The sequence below is a fragment of the Macrobrachium rosenbergii genome, chromosome 16 (assembly GCF_040412425.1).
Source record: "Macrobrachium rosenbergii isolate ZJJX-2024 chromosome 16, ASM4041242v1, whole genome shotgun sequence".
Classification (NCBI taxonomy): domain Eukaryota; kingdom Metazoa; phylum Arthropoda; class Malacostraca; order Decapoda; family Palaemonidae; genus Macrobrachium; species Macrobrachium rosenbergii.
In genome coordinates this window covers 58524914-58543419 of record NC_089756.1, presented here as the reverse complement: position 1 = coordinate 58543419, position 18506 = coordinate 58524914, and the positions used below count along the sequence as shown (strand labels likewise).

At 43.7% G+C, this 18506-nt stretch overlaps 1 protein-coding gene across 1 annotated transcript in view; it reads right to left on the bottom strand.

Annotated features, from left to right (window-relative positions):
• Positions 1-2175: 2175 nt before the first annotated feature.
• Pex12 (peroxin 12) overlaps positions 2176-18506 on the bottom strand; it is a 223523-nt gene continuing 207192 nt past the window's right edge. Inside the window, exon 6 of the mRNA XM_067119193.1 lies at positions 2176-2314. Within this exon, the coding sequence (XP_066975294.1) occupies positions 2176-2314 (139 nt within the window). The remainder of the gene's footprint in view (positions 2315-18506) is intronic.

The window sequence follows — 18506 nt, the reverse complement described above, 5'->3', positions numbered from 1 at the left end:
GCGGCCCGGATTGAAATCCCTCGCAGGCTGGATGTGGCATGCGGGCCAGAGGTTGCTGACCCCTGATCTAAAGCATACAAGGCTTGGTGGAATTTGCAAGCAACACTGATGATCATCCCTGAAGTCAGTATCAGTTAAACATCTAAATATAGAGAAAAATCTCAGACAAAGCACCCAAGATGCCACCGGGACCAGAAGACTGATGAAAATCCTAGCAGTATAAACAAACCAAAGCCAGCGTCCAGCACACAAATTACAGACCTGCTGAATGTAGTGGAGAAACTTCTTGGATCGCAGGTGAAAGGGGATACAGAGAACATGTCTTTCAATCTGATGGAAGCACAAAAGGACCCCTGGCAAACTAATGTCTGTATGGACACCAAGATTCACAACAATAAAGGTACTGTACAGTCAAAGACCCATTGAGCAGCAGAAGCTGAAGATCTGACTCCATCCTCCTCAACATCCCTGAAATGAGTAAGAACCCCAGTGACTCTGAAGAAACTTCATCAGTGGTACTCATCCTAGCACTGAGGTCACATTGCCACCTAAACTCCATCTCCTCCCAGTGACTCTGAAGAAACTTCATCAGTGGTACTCATCCTAGCACTGAGGTCACATTGGCACCTAAACTCCATCTCCTCACAGAGATGGCCAGACAAGAATACTCAGTGTCTTTCTGATATTTCACTTCGCACATCTGCTCTTAGATTTCTAATGGATCTCCAAGTTAGAGCTTGATGGGTCATTTTTTATTGGACTCTTCAGGCTGTGGTTTGGATGACCTTGGGTTGCTCTAGGCATGTCGGTGATCTCCTTGCCCTTCATGAGGTTCCCCACTCAAGTCACCAGTCCTCAACTGGCCTCCTGCTGCCTTTGAGCTGGTAGAACCACTCTGACATCTTGAATAATTAGTTCCTCTCTTTGTTCTTTATGCACTGCCTTCCAGTTTTAAAGGTGCATCCTCTGTAGAAGTTCAGAGTTCTCCAAGCCTGTCCTCAATGAACAATTTCCTTCTGTCCTACTTCTCAATTGTTCCAGCATTTAAGCTGTCAAGATCTGCTTTTAGTAGAAAGTTTTTTTTCTCAGCTAGTGGTTATACTTTGGACTTACACTCTACAGTAAAACCCCCATATTCGCGTTCTCACGATTCGCAGACTCATGTATTCGCGGATTTCTCTGTGGAATGTATCTACTCATTATTTGCGGAAAATTCGCCCATTCGCAGTATTTTTCACGGAGAAATATTCACTAATTACTGTATTTTCATATAATTTTCAAGTCTAATACACTTTTTGTGATAAAACTATTAAAATACTCAGGTATAAGCATTTTTGGAGGGTTTTTCTTGTGTTCAAACTATCATAATAGGCAGTTCCAAGTGTTTTTAGAGGGGTTTTTTAAGTATTCGTGGATTTTAGTTATTTGCGGGGGGGTGTTTACGCATCCCCTGCGAATACGGTGGGTTTACTGTAGTATCATTAGGGTCCTTACTCTGAGCATTAGTTCCCATTCATCTGCTCAGGATTTTTCATAAGCCAGTGCTTCCTGCCATCTCTTGGACAGGCACCAGACACTGCAAAGCTACCAGCTAGGTCTATCCTCATGCTATGCTATTGCTTTTACTATTACCATTATGGATGTACCCATACCTTTATGGATTTTTACACCAACTCACTACTTTATGACCCTTGTGCCAGTCAGTATCCACCCTTGGGCTTTTTCTACTGCAGGCAGATTCAAGCATGGAAGTACCCCTTTTCAACCTGCACCTGCCAACTCTTTTCATCTTCCCTTCTGGGGCTCATCTGCTTCATCTTCCCTACAAAATAGCAATTTCAGCCACTGCACACCCAGTCAACATGAACTTTCGTGCCGTTCTTCCTATCCTACTCTCTCAGATGGATATCAGCAAAGTAGATTAAGCATGTGTGGAGGAACTGTTCTTTTAGGAAATTTTGCTTCAGCAAACTAGATGTGCCCCACACAGTTAAAGGTTATTCACTGATAAATGGGTTTGCATAAAGATTGTTTTAGTGTAAAAACACAGTATTCTGGTTGTTAGTCCTACAAAAACAACCATTCTAACTTTTAAAATCTAATAAATGAGACTTAATACTACCTGGAACAATATATTATCAGAAATACAACTACAGTACTCTAGTCTAATAGTGCTCACCTGATATTTCTGAAGGACAACATTGCTTGTGCTCTATCTTCAATAAGTTCAAGGTCATCATCAGTCAAATTTGCCAGTTTCACACCACAAATGGGTAATAATGGTGAGTGAAACTTCGTTTTCCCAACCAAATACCTGCAAAGGACAATGTTTTTATAAAACAAAAACATTTCTTCACTTGTAATTTAATAGAAACAAAGTGCATGTTCTCCACAACCAGAAGAAAATAGCATTCTTCAGTACTGCTATGTGCCATTCATTAACTGAACCACAGTCTGTTATTTCTGCATCTGCACTATGTTTTTCATTTCCAGTTTATGCTTAGTGCAGATGGGATACACTTTTACTGTTATCAATATGTACTTTAACTAAATAACTGAGTTAACATTCTTAGCTGTTATAAGACAGGCCAGAAGAATTTGTTCTTAACCCTCTTGTGCTTACGGGGGTTCCTATAGCGCTACTCAGTACACGACTTATGCCGTGGAGGGAAAAGTGGGGCTGGTGCGGAAAAGTTGCCTTGTAAAAATCGATACGTCCAAACTATAACCGATATAGGCTTCTGGTTTGTTTTATGATGTCGACAAATGACTGAATTTTTTCCTAAAGCAATCAGAAAATCTTTGCAAGGCTTAGAAATAATAAAAAAGACATGATGAATGTGAAATTTTTAAGGAAAATCGTAATTTTTTAAAAATAATCATGAAAAATTTAATAATTAGGTTTGGGGAGTTTATATTATATGTGAATTGTGTGAAAATGTTTGAAATTTCATGTGAAAGCAATCATTTTGCTATAATTGTGTTTGCTAATTAGCTGTTACCGATTAAAAAATGCTAATTTTTTATGGAGTGCAATTCTCAGATTTTCCAACCTATTTATGTTGACGTTTCGTATCATACACAAGTTAGGAATAAAGATAAAAAAAATAAAGGTGGCATTAGAAACCTGAATAAATTTCCTATAAAATGCACAAAAGAAAGATATATGTATTGTCAGAATAAAATTGAGCAATTGTCGTTAGATTACAGACAATCTTTTTTTTTTCTAAGAAAATATATGGCAATGATAATTATTTAGAAACGTTGTTATTTTTACATTTTGCTGTTCAGCACGATAAAGTACAAAGAATGGCCATTCAAATGATATATAATACATGCACACTGACCTTATTTACAGATGCACAACCGGCTTACAAAAAATTATCTACACGCATAAATTCCAGCCAAACCACAGCGTTCAATGTGTATATATATACGCTGACATTTTTTGTAATTACTCGGTAATAAATAATGCAAGAAAAAAGTGAAAACTGCGATGGAACGCTGAATAAATTTCCTATATATATATTACCTAAAATCAATAGGTGTTCACAGTAAATAATTGAGGAATTGAAGCTCAAAGAGGTAAGTTTTGTTTTTTTCACGTAAAGTCAATTGTTCGCTAAAGATTTTTATATAGAAACGTTGATATTTTTACATTTTGCCGTTCAGCATGATAAAGTACAAGGAATGGCCGTTCGAATGATATATAATACATGCACATTGAAGTTATTTACAGATGCACAAACAGGTGTACAAAAAATTATTCACGCACTCGTAAACCCTAGGCCGAAGTACGCAGCTCGACCGGGTTCTCGAGTGCCGTTATTTACGCTTACATTTTTCGTAATTACTCGGTAATGAATAACGCTAAGAAAAAAGTGAAAATTGCAATGGAAAGCTGAATAAATTTTCTATAAATAGCCCATGTAAAAGCAATAAGTGTTCCCACAAAAAATTGAGCAATTGAAACTGAAAGACGGAAATGTTGTAGAAAGACAGAAATATATGTAAAAGAAGTAAATTCTTCACTATTTATCTTATCGAAAAATGCTTGAAATATTATTCAAAATACTCAACAATCACTTCCAAACACTCTTATAACAATAACAAAAGCGAAAGCACTTCACAAACGCAGATAAATGACAAAGCAAAAAACGTGACAGCGCTAAAAAAGACGTGCTGAACTCGGTCAAAACAGGTGAAGTGCTTCAGGTGGAGGAGGACTGCGGCGCATGCGCGATACCTATCGGTTTCCTGTTTACGTTTTCTTGTAGGTCCAAGATCTGCCCACGCAATGGCGCACTCCTCGTTTTCTTCGGATGACTCGGTTTTTTTTTTGGTGAATTTCCCCCGAAAATAACTCATGGATGACGCGGAAATCGCGACATCGGAGCACTTGCGGCAAAAAATTTACTGACATGATTTTGCATCATCGGATCACCAGAGGGTTAATAAATATATGACTGTACATCATATTTAACATACTGCAACCCCTTAAAAATTTTGTAACTGTACATATTAAAGATTCTAATAAAACTTCTGTCAAGGATTTGTTTCTAATGCTTTACATGCATTGTTGGCTGAAAGTTGGACAATCACTAAAGATTTCCTTTAATGCCTAAATGTGCAGGGACCCAACTTATAACAGGCAGTCCCCGGTTTATGACAGGTCTGGCTTACGACGTTCCAAGGTTACAACGCTTTTCAAATATATTCATCAGAAATTATTTCCCGGTTTACGATGCATGTTCCGGGGTTACGACACGTTGTACGCCGATCCGACGGAAGAAATATGGCTCCAAAATGGCAGAATAATCAAAATGTGGAGATTTTTTTGATGAAAAACTCAATAATAATGCAGTTTACATCGTTTTCAATACACCCAGAGCATTAAATGTAAGGTTTTCTTAGGATTTTTGACGATTTTCAATGATTTTTCGGTTTACGACGATTTTTGGTTTACGGCACAGCGTAAAAATGGAACCCCCGTCGTAAACCGGGGACTGCCTGTACAACATTTATACAGTTTCATATTATTTGTGAAATGAAAACTTCAAGTCAATAACTTTGAAATGGCTTCTAAAGCACTTCTAGTCAAGGAACATATTGCATACAATTCTATTGTGAAAAAGATGCATTTCTGGGCTTTGACCTGTGTCAGCCGGTGAAATTACCATCTAGCACATATTTCTAGGTAAATTTATTGCTAAACATACCAGAGAAAAGCTAAATGCAATGCTGGGGTTGCTACCCCCAGTGCGAGCTCCATAAAATGGAGTTGTATATAAGAAAGGGTGAGTGTTGTCACTACCACAGGCCTCTGCCCTGTAGAGATATCCAATCTCAAAATCCCCAAAAGCGGTGTGCCGTTACAAAGCCCGCACCAGCTCCCCGAATACTAACAACTCAGCCGCCATATTGGCATTCCATTTTAGCACGCGCCAGCGCCTTGTTGTTCATTTCAACTGAGTGCTTATTTTGCTTTTTCTGTGCGCTGGAATGTCTTCCGTCCAGGATTTTACTTCATCTAAATTGAGTACCATCTCCCTTTGAGTTTTTTGGCGTTTTGAGACCTTTTATTTAACCTCTAATTCGATAATTACAGGGTTGAATATGACGCCGGTCACGGCCGCCTCTCTCTCTGACCACACGTGACCTTCAGTCTTCGTTTGGTTTAATAGATGTGATTCTGTCCCTTTGCTGTATGATAATATGTTTTAACTGTGTGTTTTTTACATATTTTCATATTCGCTCCTTGTCAGAGTCATTTTATTCCGAATTACCCCTTCCCTGGGGAGGCGCGGGTCCTCGCTTATCGTAGGCTATGAGGTTTCCCCCTCACGCCTTTGTGATCATAACTCCATGTTCTCCTTGGACCCCTTCCTCCTCCAGCACACAGGTATATTCTCTGAGATGGTGCTGTTATGCTAATTATATTTGCTAATTTTTACGTTAACGGATGACATTTATATTTCTGGATTAATATTGTTACGCTTGAATGTAAGGGTCGGCCATTTTTTACCATCCGCGTCCCATATGTCGCGAGTGGTTTGGCCCACCCTTCTACATGAGCCCTTTTATTATTTATGTTCTATACGGATATATATTCATCACCAATCACTAAACACCTACAAACACCGCATAGACAACACCCAAACAGACATATGTCCACTCTGCCAAGTTAGTCCCCACACAATTACACATCTCTTAGTAGATTGCCCTAACTTGGCAGCCCTTAGACAACAACACAACATCCACACTACCACACAGTTATGGTCAGATCCAGTAAGCGTGGTGTCCTTCTTGCGCGGTGCAGGCTTCCTGGCATAACAGAGTCTGGAGAACCACAACAACAACAACAACAACGGATATATATTATTTACTTTATATTTTTCATTGTTTGGTTAACTTTTAGTGTTACTTTAGTCAGATAGTTCCTGTGTTGGGTCTCCTAGGCTAGTCCTCCTGACCGCTGATCGGCTTTGGAAGGTTAGCCTAGGAAGTTACGCTCCGTTACGGCTCTTTGCTCCCTACTTCTCCGACCAGGTCGTTTTGAGGCTTGGAGGGAGTCATGGGTGGGTAGGAGAGTCCCATGTTCTGTGCCCTCCTGACGGTATCGTCTGGTTCAGATGGGGGTTATTAGGCCTGTGATTTTCCCACCCTCTCCCTGTTTTGGCCTTCCAACTCGGACTCTCGGGTCTTTGTAAGGTTAGGCTAGAATAGCGAGGGTCTTCTCATTCGTAGCCTACTCCTATCCGAGCCGTCGATGTCAGGGCGGGCAACCTGGCATCGTGTGTCTCCCCCTCTCCCCCCCCCCGCCCCTCCCACCTCCCCTTCCAGACCTCAGCTTGTCTCCCTACCCGTGTAAAAATTGTCATTGAGAAGCGAGCCTGGGGTAAAGGTTGCTCCGAGCCTTTTTCGTATCGCTAGCCTAACAAATCCCTTACCCCTTCCTTTGCATTGGGTGGTTTTCCCTAGTTCTCCCCGCGTCAGGGACGCTGATCTCTTTTGACCGGCATCCTATGGGGAGGTCTTTTAGTGTCTAGGGGATGCTTCCCCACTCCCTAGCCACCACTAATTGATTACCACCACTTTGCAATTCCTTAGCATTTGGAGTGTAACCTAATATTCTCCCCGCGTTTGGTAATCGTTCTCCCATGATCGACACCCCGTGGGGGGGTTGCTATCAGCGTCCAGGGGGTGTCCCCTACCCATCTGGCCGCTGCCATAGGTTCCCTCCACTTGACTATTCCCTTCCCTTTTCCTAGCATCAGACGCGTGACCGAGTTTCTCCCTGCCCAAGGTTGTCGTTCTCTTGAGACCCACACCCCGTGGAGAGTTAGTTCGGTATCCAGTTAGAGTTATCCACCTAACTGGCCTCCGTCTCGGTGTACGCTCTTCTGCTAGCTGTTATTGTCCTTGTTTTTTCCCTGTTCAATACAACTGGAGCATCGACCATATACCCTGGGAATCTGTCTTGACTTTGGCCAGATCCTACCTCCGCCGAGTTTGTCGGGTCTCCCGTTACTACCTCTTTAATGTAACCACTCCGGTGGGTATGGTGTGTGGTTGGACGGTGCTCACCCCGCCTCCTCCACTGCCACCATAAGTATGGTGTAACTCGATTCCCCTGGCATCAAAGCGGAGTTTTATAATCAATGTATCATAACCATTGTTTCTTGGCAAGTACTCGTTGTTAACCATTCCGTACTGTGTATTTACCATACCTCTACCGGACTGTGTCCGGAAGTATTTATGTAATCCGTTATTTTGTTTATGACGCATGATCATAGGTTAAGGTTTTCTAGTAGCACCAGAATTACTCCGGCGGTCCTTAACATTTTCACTCATGTATCTTATATATCATTCCCCTATTACCGGAATTAACTCCGGCGGGGTCTGACCGGACCATTTGCATGCTCCGTTAGTCATTTTTAAATTAAGACTCATCTCCGGCGACCCTACTCCGGCGTGCCTTATTAGCATACTCATGTATCATCCGTCCACTTACAGATGGTACGTTGTCAGGAGCATGGGTGCACGGCGGTCCTGCAGCAGTCCTGTGGACATGAAGTGTGTCGTTCCCACTCCGGCTGCGCGGTCCGAGTCGGGGACCTGACCGTCTGGCACCCTGACGGATGTGAGGTGTGCTACGCTCTTTACGAGCGAGTGTTGGATGAGTCGGTAAGCTGCATGTCCACTAATTGTTATTCTCTCTTGAGTTTGTGGCCTTTATTGATATATATATATGACAGTTGGGGATTTCGTTAGTAAGCACTCCCCTCCTTTCAGGCCGACTGCAGCTCCCGCGACTCTTCGCTGTCAACCCTCAAGACCTGGGTCAGTGGTTTCGGGAGGAACATCACGTCGGGGAAGCCCTACGTTCTGTCAGAGGAGATCTGCAATCTCCTCTACCCCGGCGCCCGGATCTCAGCAGCCGTCCCGGCAGAAGTAGCCGCCCCCTTGATCGCTGGGATCCGTGAGATGACGGAGCCCTCCCATGAGGAAGAAGCCATCTGTGGAGAGGTAGCGGAGGAGGTTGCGGCGATCAACATCAACCTCGAGCCTATGAGCGCTGACCCGGACCACCAGGTTGCAGGTAAGGGGGTAGGTGAGGCAGATGTTTCTGATCCTCTTTTCAGCTCTCCTTCCTCTTCTGTCTCTTCCTTTAGAGGATTCGAGAAATCCTCTTACCTTGAGGACAGGTCAAGGTCTACTGTCCCCAAGGCAAAGTCTGTGAAAACCAAGACCTTATCAAAGTCCTTCAAACACCAGAGGTCTCACCCCGGAGCTCCCTCGAAGTCGTCACGGGCCCCTAGCCCCGTGACGTCTACGAGCAAGGCTCCCCCCTCTGGAAAGGGATCAAGATCTAGGCAAAGTAAGGCGAGTCCCCCTCGTCCTGACTTTGACCCGGAGGCGTTCGCGGAACTTCTTATGAAGAAGTTCGATAAAAGGGTGGAGGCCAGGATTAGCGAACTCTCCTCCCAGTTGGCTTCGGGCCTGAAGTCTTCTGGTGATTCTGTAAAGTCCCTAGCAGAGAAGGTACAGACCCAGCAGAGCTTGCTCTCTGGGTTTATGCGTGCCGGAGCAGCGGCTCAGTCTTACGCTGTTCCGGACGCTTCCAGTCTTCCTCCCTTTGATAAGGGAAACCCTTGGCGCCTGGCTCTTCATGCTCCTCAGCATGAAGATACCCTCACCATTGAAGGACTGGGTACTCGCAGGTTGGAGGAGCTGGAGTTCTTCCCACCTGACTTAGTGCCTCCTTACCCAGGGTATGCCAGGCTTACCGAGGAAGCCTGGATAAGGTCGGATAAGGTCCCGAAGGAGACTGTCATCTTCCCGAGGGACCAGGCACAATCCACCCTGTTGCGCACGCTCACAGAGTGGGAGGCCGAGAACACGAAACTCACCCCTGTCAAGGGGACGTTTACGACGTTCTCGGTGAGGGATGCTATCCCAACCCCTGCACGACTAAGGTAGCTCTGATTACCAGTCAGGCAGGCATCGAGGGCAAGCCCCTTCCACAACTCCGGGAGACAGATCCCACCTCTCTCGTCTTCCCCAGAGATTCTGAATTTTGGAAGGGAGCTCCGGCCACCTTTACGGTGGGTAGGCTCGACCCTGACTGCGCTTCTTCCCTCTTCAGCGAGCAGCTTCCCAAACTCCCGGAATCTCTCCTGAAGGCCGAATCAGAAGCCAAGACCAGGTTGATTCGGTCCCTGCATTCCCTGACTTTGGCGGAGGCAACTTCGGTTGTCTACAATGAAGAAGCCCTCTTCCAGGTCCTTACCAAATTCCTACTGGCGGGATTCCAACAGGACCTGTATGACTTCATAGTGGCTCGCATGAATTGCCGAAAACACATCTTTGCGGCAGCCACTATAAGGCACGAGCCCAATAGGCTCATGAAGAGCTCTGTTTGGGGGGCTAATCTCTTCCCACAGGAAGAAGTAAATACAGTCCTGGCAGAGGCAACCAGGGCAAACGAAAGCCTCCGCTCCCGCTGGGGTCTCCCCTACAAGCGGAAGCCAACGGAGTCCGCCGGTCCTCATCCCAGACCCGGGAAGAGGTTCAAGAAATTCAAGAGACCACATACTCAGACTGCGCTGCAGGCTGTTCCGGTCTCTCCAGCCGGCCAGCCTTCAACCTCTAAAGCGCAGCCTCAGCAACAGTATGTGCTGGTACAACCAGTCCAACACACACTCGCTTCCCCTACGTATGTGACATCTCCGGCTTTCAACCCTTCATTTGAAAGCGGCATTTCGGGCATTCAACCGAAATGCCAGGGGAAGTAGAGCCAGAGGCTCTTTTAGAGGCAAATCGGCGTCCCGTTCCATCTCCCGAGGGAGGGGAGGCCGAGGTAGCAGAGGAGGTAGATCATCTCCCGCCCAATGAGGCTCCTCAGGTAGGCGGGAGGTTGTATCTCTTTCGGGACCAATGGACCTTCAGTCCGTGGGCCCACAGCATAGTCTCCAAGGGTCTGGGATGGAGCTGGAGCAGAGGCCCTCCTCCGCTAGTCAGATTTCATCAGTCACCGTCCAAAGCCCTCCAGGACTTTGTGAAGGACCTGCTCCAAAAGAGGGCTATAAAGAAAGTGAGACACCTGAAGTTTCAGGGCAGACTGTTCAGCGTTCCAAAGAAAGGCTCCAGTCAGCAAAGAGTAATCCTAGACTTGTCTCGTCTCAATTTATACATTCAATGCGACAAGTTTCGCATGCTTACAATCTCACAGGTACGGACCCTACTTCCCCGTGGAGCCATAACCACCTCTATAGATCTTTCAGACACCTATTATCACGTCCCGGTTGCGAGAAGATTCTCTCCTTACCTGGGGTTCAGACTAGGAAAGCAAGCTTACTCGTTCAGAGTCATGCCATTCGGGCTCAACATAGCCCCCAGAATTTTCACCAAACTGGCAGATACAGTAGTCCAACAACTACGGCCACAGGGGATCATGCTGGCCGCATACCTGGACGACTGGATAATCTGGGCATCCAACGCCAGCGAATGTCGGAAAGCAACAGCCATAGTAATCGGTTTTCTGGAATCTCTAGGCTTCCAAATAAACAGGGAGAAATCCCGCTTAGTTCCGGACACCCGTTTTCAATGGTTGGGGATCCAGTGGGACCTGGACTCTCACAAACTGTCTCTTCCGCCAGCCAAACGGAGAGAAATAGCCAAAGCAACCAGGCAATTCCTCAAGAACAGGAAAGCTTCCCGCCGTACCCAAGAAAGGGTCTTAGGTTCCCTTCAGTTTGCTTCGGTAACAGATCAGCTTCTGAAAGCCAAACTGAAAGACATAAACAGAGTGTGGCGGAGACGTGCCAACAACAGATTCAGAGACAAGGTGTCCCTAATTCCGCCAGTGTTGAGAAAGAGACTCCGGCCCTGGACAACAGTCAAGTGCTTGTCAAAATCAGTACCGCTCCAGTTTCCCCCTCCGGCATTGGTAATTCACACAGATGCTTCTCTGAGTGGGTGGGGAGGATATTCTCAACACAAGAAAGTGCAGGGAATGTGGTCCACTGTGTTCCGTCAGTTCCATATCAACATTCTCGAAGCAATGGCAGTCTTTCTAACCCTAAAGAAACTGCGTCCAACCAGACTAATCCATATCAGGTTGGTTTTGGACAGTGCAGTAGTGGTGCATTGCATAAACAGGGGAGGCTCCAAGTCGAGCCGGATCAACCAAGTAATGGTAGCAATATTCTCCCTAGCAAACAAGCACCGGTGGCATTTGTCAGCTACCCATCTGGCAGGAGTCCGGAATGTCATTGCAGATTCTCTGTCCAGAACAACTCCGCTGGAGTCGGAATGGTCCCTGGACAAAACATCATTCGAGTGGATTTGCAGTCAGGTCCCAGGTCTCCAGGTAGATCTGTTTGCCACAGAAAGCAACCACAAACTTCCATGTTATGTGGCCCCCAACCTGGACCCTCTGGCTCACTCCACAGATGCGATGTCAATAGATTGGAACATTTGGCAGAGGATCTACCTGTTTCCTCCAGTGAACTTGTTAATGAAAGTTTTACACAAGCTCATGACATTCAAAGGTCATGTGGCCCTGGTAGCACCCAACTGGCCAAAGAGCAACTGGTTTCCTCTTCTTCTGGAGCGGAAACTCCGGTGCATACATATCCCCAGGCCAAAATTGACACAAATAGTACAAACTCGGACTGTGTCAGCTTCCTCAAGAATTCAAAATGCCCTAGCTTTATGGATTTCATGAAATTTGCAGCTCAGAAAGATGCTAACATTGACCCTGTTAATACACTGTTCTTATAATCAGACAAAAGGGAATCTACCCTCAGACAATACGACTCAGCAGTCAAGAAATTAGCATTATTCCTAAAAGAATCTGAAGCTAAAGAAATGACCACGAACCTTGCAATTTCGTTCTTCAGGTCATTATTTGAAAAAGGTCTAGCCCCTAGTACTATTACTACAGCCAAATCAGCTTTAAAAAAGATATTTTTACATGGCTTTAATATTAACTTAACAGACTCATATTTTTCATCAATTCCTAGAGCATGCGCTCATTTGAGACCAGCAACCCACCCACACACGGTTTCCTGGTTCTTAAATGACGTTCTTAAATTAGCATCAGATACTGATAATCAGAAATGTTCATTCTTAAGTCTGTTAAGGAAGACCTTATTCTTAATCAGCTTAGCCTCAGGTGCTAGAATTTTTGAGCTGTCCGCTCTCTCTAGAGAACCGAACCATGTCGATTTCCTCCCGTCAGGAGAAGTTCTGTTAGCCCCAGATCTCAAGTTTCTTGCTAAGAATGAAGATCCACAAGATAGGTGGTCCCCTTGGAAGGTTATCCCCCTTCCACAAGACCTGTCATTATGTCCAGTCACTGCTTTAAAGGCTTATTTAGACAGAACCTCTAATACAACATCAGGCCCTCTTTTTGTTAGGGAAGGTGGAGGAACTATTTCTTTGAAGGCCATCAGACAACAAATCTTGTACTTTATTAAACAAGCTAACCCAGATTCAGTTCCAAAGGTTCATGATATCAGGGCAGTGGCCACCTCCACTAATTATTTCCATTATATGAATTTTGACGATCTCAAAAAATAAGCGGGTTGGAAATCACCTTCAGTGTTCAAACGCCACTACCTCAAATCTCTAGAGACCCTAAAATTTTCCACTATGGCAGCAGGAAGCATTGTCCCTTCCTCTGGTGATCACACTTCACATTCCTAACTGTTCTGTCACTCTCCCTCTCGCCTACCTGCCTCGTTTACTCCCCTTACTGTCTTCCTTGGGTCAGGCATGCTTCAAAGCCTGACTCCTGACCATGTTACATATTGTCTGTTGTCCCTTTTTGTTAGTGTTTAAGACATTTATAATCATATTCTAAATTACTGTATTATATGTTTGCTTTGGGGCATGGTTCCCCTGACTTGTTATTCCATGTTTTATTATAGAGATTTTTTCTGCTTGGGTAATTAAAACTCAGTTTTAATCATAGTTTTATTTCTCTCCATCACAGTAGTTTTCAAGAGCTTCACCAAGCTGGTATGTTTAATTCTCTGCTGTGATTTCACCTGCTGACACAGGTCAAAGCCCAGAAAAGGGATTTTGACAAAGGAAAAATCTATTTCTGGGGGAAGACCTGTGTCACCCGGTGACCCACCACTGTTCCTCCTTTCCCCCCCCTGGGTAAAATACCAAGCTTGGGGGGTGCTAACCTGGAATGCCAATATAGCGGCTGAGTTGTTGGTATTCGGGGAGCTGGTGCGGGCTTTGTAATGGCACACCGCTTTTGGGGATTTTGAGATTGGATAATTCTACAGGGCAGAGGCCTGTGGTAGTGACAACACTCACCCTTTCTTATATACGACTCCATTTTATGGAGCTCTTTTGGGGTAGTAATAACCCCAGCATTGCATTTGGCTTTTCTCTGGTATGTTTAGCAATAAATTTACCTAGAAATATGTGCTAGATGGTAATTTCACCGGGTGACACAGGTCTTCCCCCAGAAATAGATTTTTCCTTTGTCAAAATCCCTTTATTGGATAAAGAAAACTGGCTGGTTTCAGTAGACAATATTGCAACAAATACTAAAATCATGAAAGATTTGGATCCATCTGTCTATTGTGTAATGTGGGCCTATACATCTTAGGTGTTCTACTGTATGTTGTTCATGATGTTCAGGTGTATATCCATTTGTTCATGATGTTCAGGTGTATATCCATTTGTTCATGATGTTCAGGTGTATATCCATAATTTTTTGACTGTACAAGGGTGTACAGACAAGTACTTAATGCATAATACTAGGGGAGGGAAATTCTACCACTGGAGAAAGTTTTATGTTCACATTATCAACTCAAAAAATACAATTAGCTCTCAATGGGAATGGTGGTGGATGATCATATAAAAATGTTTCTTCAACTGAAAAGTTCTTTACTTTGTACTGTCAACTGCAAGTATCTTTATTACACCTTACATGATTAGCAGTCACAGCCAAGAGTATGATACTGATACTGAGCCAAATCATGAAACAGGCAGGACAGTTGCTTTGTAGTGTTATCAGGGTTGATCTGTCAGTTCCCTAAGTTGTATGGGAAGCTCTCTTGTCATCATCAGGGTTGATCTGTCAGTTCCCTAAGTTGTATGGGAAGCTCTCTTGTCATCATCAGGGTAGATCTGTCAGTTCCCTAAGTTGTATGGGACAGCTCTCTTGTCAAATTTATCACAATTTTAATTTTGGCAATGCACAATCTCCATTTAAAGTGTGCATCAAAGATTAAACCTAAGAACTATACAGTTTGGTAGACAGGTATCTGATTGTTTCTCATTGTTTCCTCACATTCAAAACTTTCTTCCATCTGATATCTTCCTAAAACAAGACTGCTTTAGTTTTTTCAAAAAACTGAAAGACTACTGAATGTGATTTTTATTTCTACTCTCAAATGTTTTTATATCAAATCAATTCGCTGAGGAATATTTTTATATTTTGTACTTTTGTTCATGCAGGTTAAAAGTAATGATGTTTACAATCACAGGTAAATGTAGGTTTCATATCTAATAAAAATATTTTGTAGGTTTCATATCTAATGAAAATATTTTGTAGCTTCCATATCTAATGAACTCAATGGGAGGAGGAGGAGGAGGAGGAGGAGGAGGAGGAGTTGTATATTGTACACATATTTGTTCATAATTACTCAGGGAATTTTACTATTTTCAGTTATCTTTCACTATATAATGGTATATGTAGTAGCAATTTTGCAATATCAAGCACAAAAAATATTAGAAAACAGGTTTTGACGTAGGAAAAACCTATTTTTGGTAGTTGCTGTTGAGTCCTCAAGGACTTAACCCCACCCACCCCCTGTGTGCCACCGCTCCATAGTGATTACACCAGTATCAAAGAAATATTTTCCTAGCCTGGTCTTGTACGCGGGTATTGTGTTGTAATGAAAACACTGACACGTGATAGAGTATAATGGATTCATAAGAGGGCATTTTCCCTTATCTTCAGCGAAGCTGAACCCAGTTTTTCCTGTGTCAAAAACTGCAAGAAGTGACTATTGCGCATGTGCATCTGCCACCTTGTTTACAACCAGGGCAGGCAAAAGACCAGCTCCATTACTCTGTGCTGGTCAATGTAGGATTATCCCTTGCCCAAATCCCATGCCTTTTGTCAGGGAACTAGGGGGGTTTTGAGGACTCAACAGCGACTACCAAAAATAGGTTTTTCCTACATCAAAACCTGTTTTTTGATAACGTAGTCGCTGTTTCATCCTCAGGGAGCTTTACAAAAGAAATTGACAGGTGACAAAAGGCTTAAGCTCTCAAAATTTTAATCCCAAACAACCTAAAGAAAAAACATTTATGGTCCGAGGTCAAGCCACAAGTTTCAAGCCCCATTCCTTATTCTAAAAAACCTTTTGAGGTTTTGGAAACAAGAAACGAGAAACTAAACAAATTTTTGAATTTTTAGTGTGAAGTTCTGTAGTGACTTACCTAAGTATGCTGGGTGTGGTTGCAGTCTTTTCGTATCTTCCCCAGCAATGGTCAGCATACTCACCCGTTAGGAAGGCCTCTGGTTTTCTGCTGTAGAGCCTATGGGGTCAGGACTAACCATACCACCTACTGACATGCAGTGCAGACGAATTTGTTTGAGCTCATGGGAGTAATGTTTTAAGAACACTGTCTCTGATGCCCACCCTGTACTTTCGGAGACTTCTTCAAAAGAGACATTTCTGAAGAAGGCCAATGACATACTTACTTTCCTTATGTCATGTGACTTAGGAAAGGAGTGTGGGTTTGCTTTTTTAATCAGGGACACTAAATTTATTCTTAGACCTTGTAGAGAGAGTGGTTTATTCGTGCTAGTGTGTAGGAAAATTGGACCTTCTGGGATATTTGCCTTGACCTCTAGGCAAACCTTAAGTGCTTAATCCGGACATAATGTTTTGTCTGCTAAATTGATTTTTCTTATAAGAACAGATTTCCTTCTTAAAGATCCTCATTCTTGGCCAGGAATGATGGGCCTGGGGACAAAAATAATTGATTATCAGCAGTTTGTGTGATATATTGTCCCCGTCTAAGAGAGCCCAGTTCACTAATACGGGCTTCTGATGCTAATGCAATCAGGAAGATTGCCTTCTGTAGCTTGTGAGGTGCAGTTGTATTGGGTCCGTTGAACTGAGGGGTAGATAGAAGTCCTAAACTCGGTTTTTTTTTACATAGGCGCATTTGCACTGACTCACAGGGGTGACCTTTTAGCTCGGAAAAGTTTCCTGCTAGCTGATTGGTTGCAATTATTTTGTCCGAATAGCATCATTGTTTCAAGTAATTACCAAGTAACGTGAATCGAAACTTATTTACTAACCTAAATTTTTCCCTCAGATATATGTTTTGTCAATAAAAATGTTAACGAATAAAGAGATTATAAAGTATTGTGATGGTAAGTCTAAATTTAATAACAACACCCGCTGAAGTCAATGACAGGAGCTTGTTTTCGGATGCACGCTGCATAATTTTTTTACTTTTCACATATTTTCTGAGCTCGGCCCAGTGTCACCCGGTGAAATTCCATTCTTACATGAATTTCCAGGTATAAATATTGCTAAATATACCAGAGAAAAAAGCTTTCAGGAATGCTGGAGTTACTACCCCCAGATCGAGCATCTTTGATGAAGATGTCGGTATAACCAAGGGTGAGTGAAGGAATCACAACCACAGAGCCACACTCGATAGACATCCCCATGTCAATATCCCCGAGAAGAGTGAGGGGCCGTACCAGCGCCCACGCTCCCCAGCCCGCCACGCAGCGACTCCAGCGCCATCTGAACTCATTCCATTTCTAGCACTTGATTTTTACGCTACGGTGTTTTGTTAGCCTGTGTTTTTCGGCTTATTTTGCATCTTTGTCATGTCCTCAAGCAGCTTCACCATGTCCAAGTTAAGTACCATCTTATTTTGGGGTTGTCTTATGATTTGTTGGCTGTCTTAGCCCGTAATTATTATTATTCATGGCTTTGTTATGACGCCTGGCGCCCCAGCCAGCCATGTTGTCCATGCGAGGTTTACCCACTCGGCTTGTTCTGTTTGGGTTTTTCCTGGTCGGCTCATGCCTTATGCTTCCCCATAGGTCTCATCCTGGTGGTTTTCTAAGTGGGATTGTTCGGTTTCTTTTTAACGATAATGTTTTTGATCCGTTCCTTGGGTTCCCGCATCGGGTTCCCGTTTTGTTCCCGCTTAGTTTTCTCCCCAGGATGTTTCCTTTTGGACATTTTAGCTTAATAATTATATTTATATTCATTATTTTTATTGGCTGATGCTCGACATCATGCTATCTCTGTGTTGTCCTATTCCGTGGGGACGTCAGGCTCATCCTGTCGCCTCCTTCGGTTAGGCTATGCGCCAAACACAGTATATTTTTATTTTAATTTATATTGTTTATTTCACACACATTTGGTGATTTATTTGGTTAATTTTGTCCCAGCCTAGTGTACGTTAGGCTTTTATTGCCCCCTTGACCTCCTATTCTCCCTTCCCTTGAGTTAGGTTAAGCAAGAGGATGGGGTCAGCTGGTTGAGGGATTTCTGTTGTCGTGCCTTCCTGTCCATTGTTTGGGTGTGGAGTGAGTCCCCATTCTCCTCCCTCTTCTTTACGAAGGGTTGAAGTTTTTTCTGTGGGCATTTCTCCTCCACGGCGTTATACCTCCCCCTTTACGTTCTCGGCTTTGGTTGGTCTTCGACTGGAAATTCTCTCCCTGTTGTTCCCTTTTTCTCCCCTTTTCCTTCTCTTCCCCCCTTTTTTATTTTGCTCATAGGCTACGTCTATGTTTATAGGTGAGAGTACAGAGGTCTTGGTCGTTTTTTCCCCTTTCCCTAGGTGTAGGCTATGATAGGTATCATGCAGTTGAGCAGGTGAGTTTCTCCCTAGTCTCCTGTTTTGCCTCTGCTCTGGCCTACTACCTTCCCTGTCCACTCCACCCCCCCTCCCCTACCCTGTTTTGGGTCCAGCTTCTTGTCATCTTC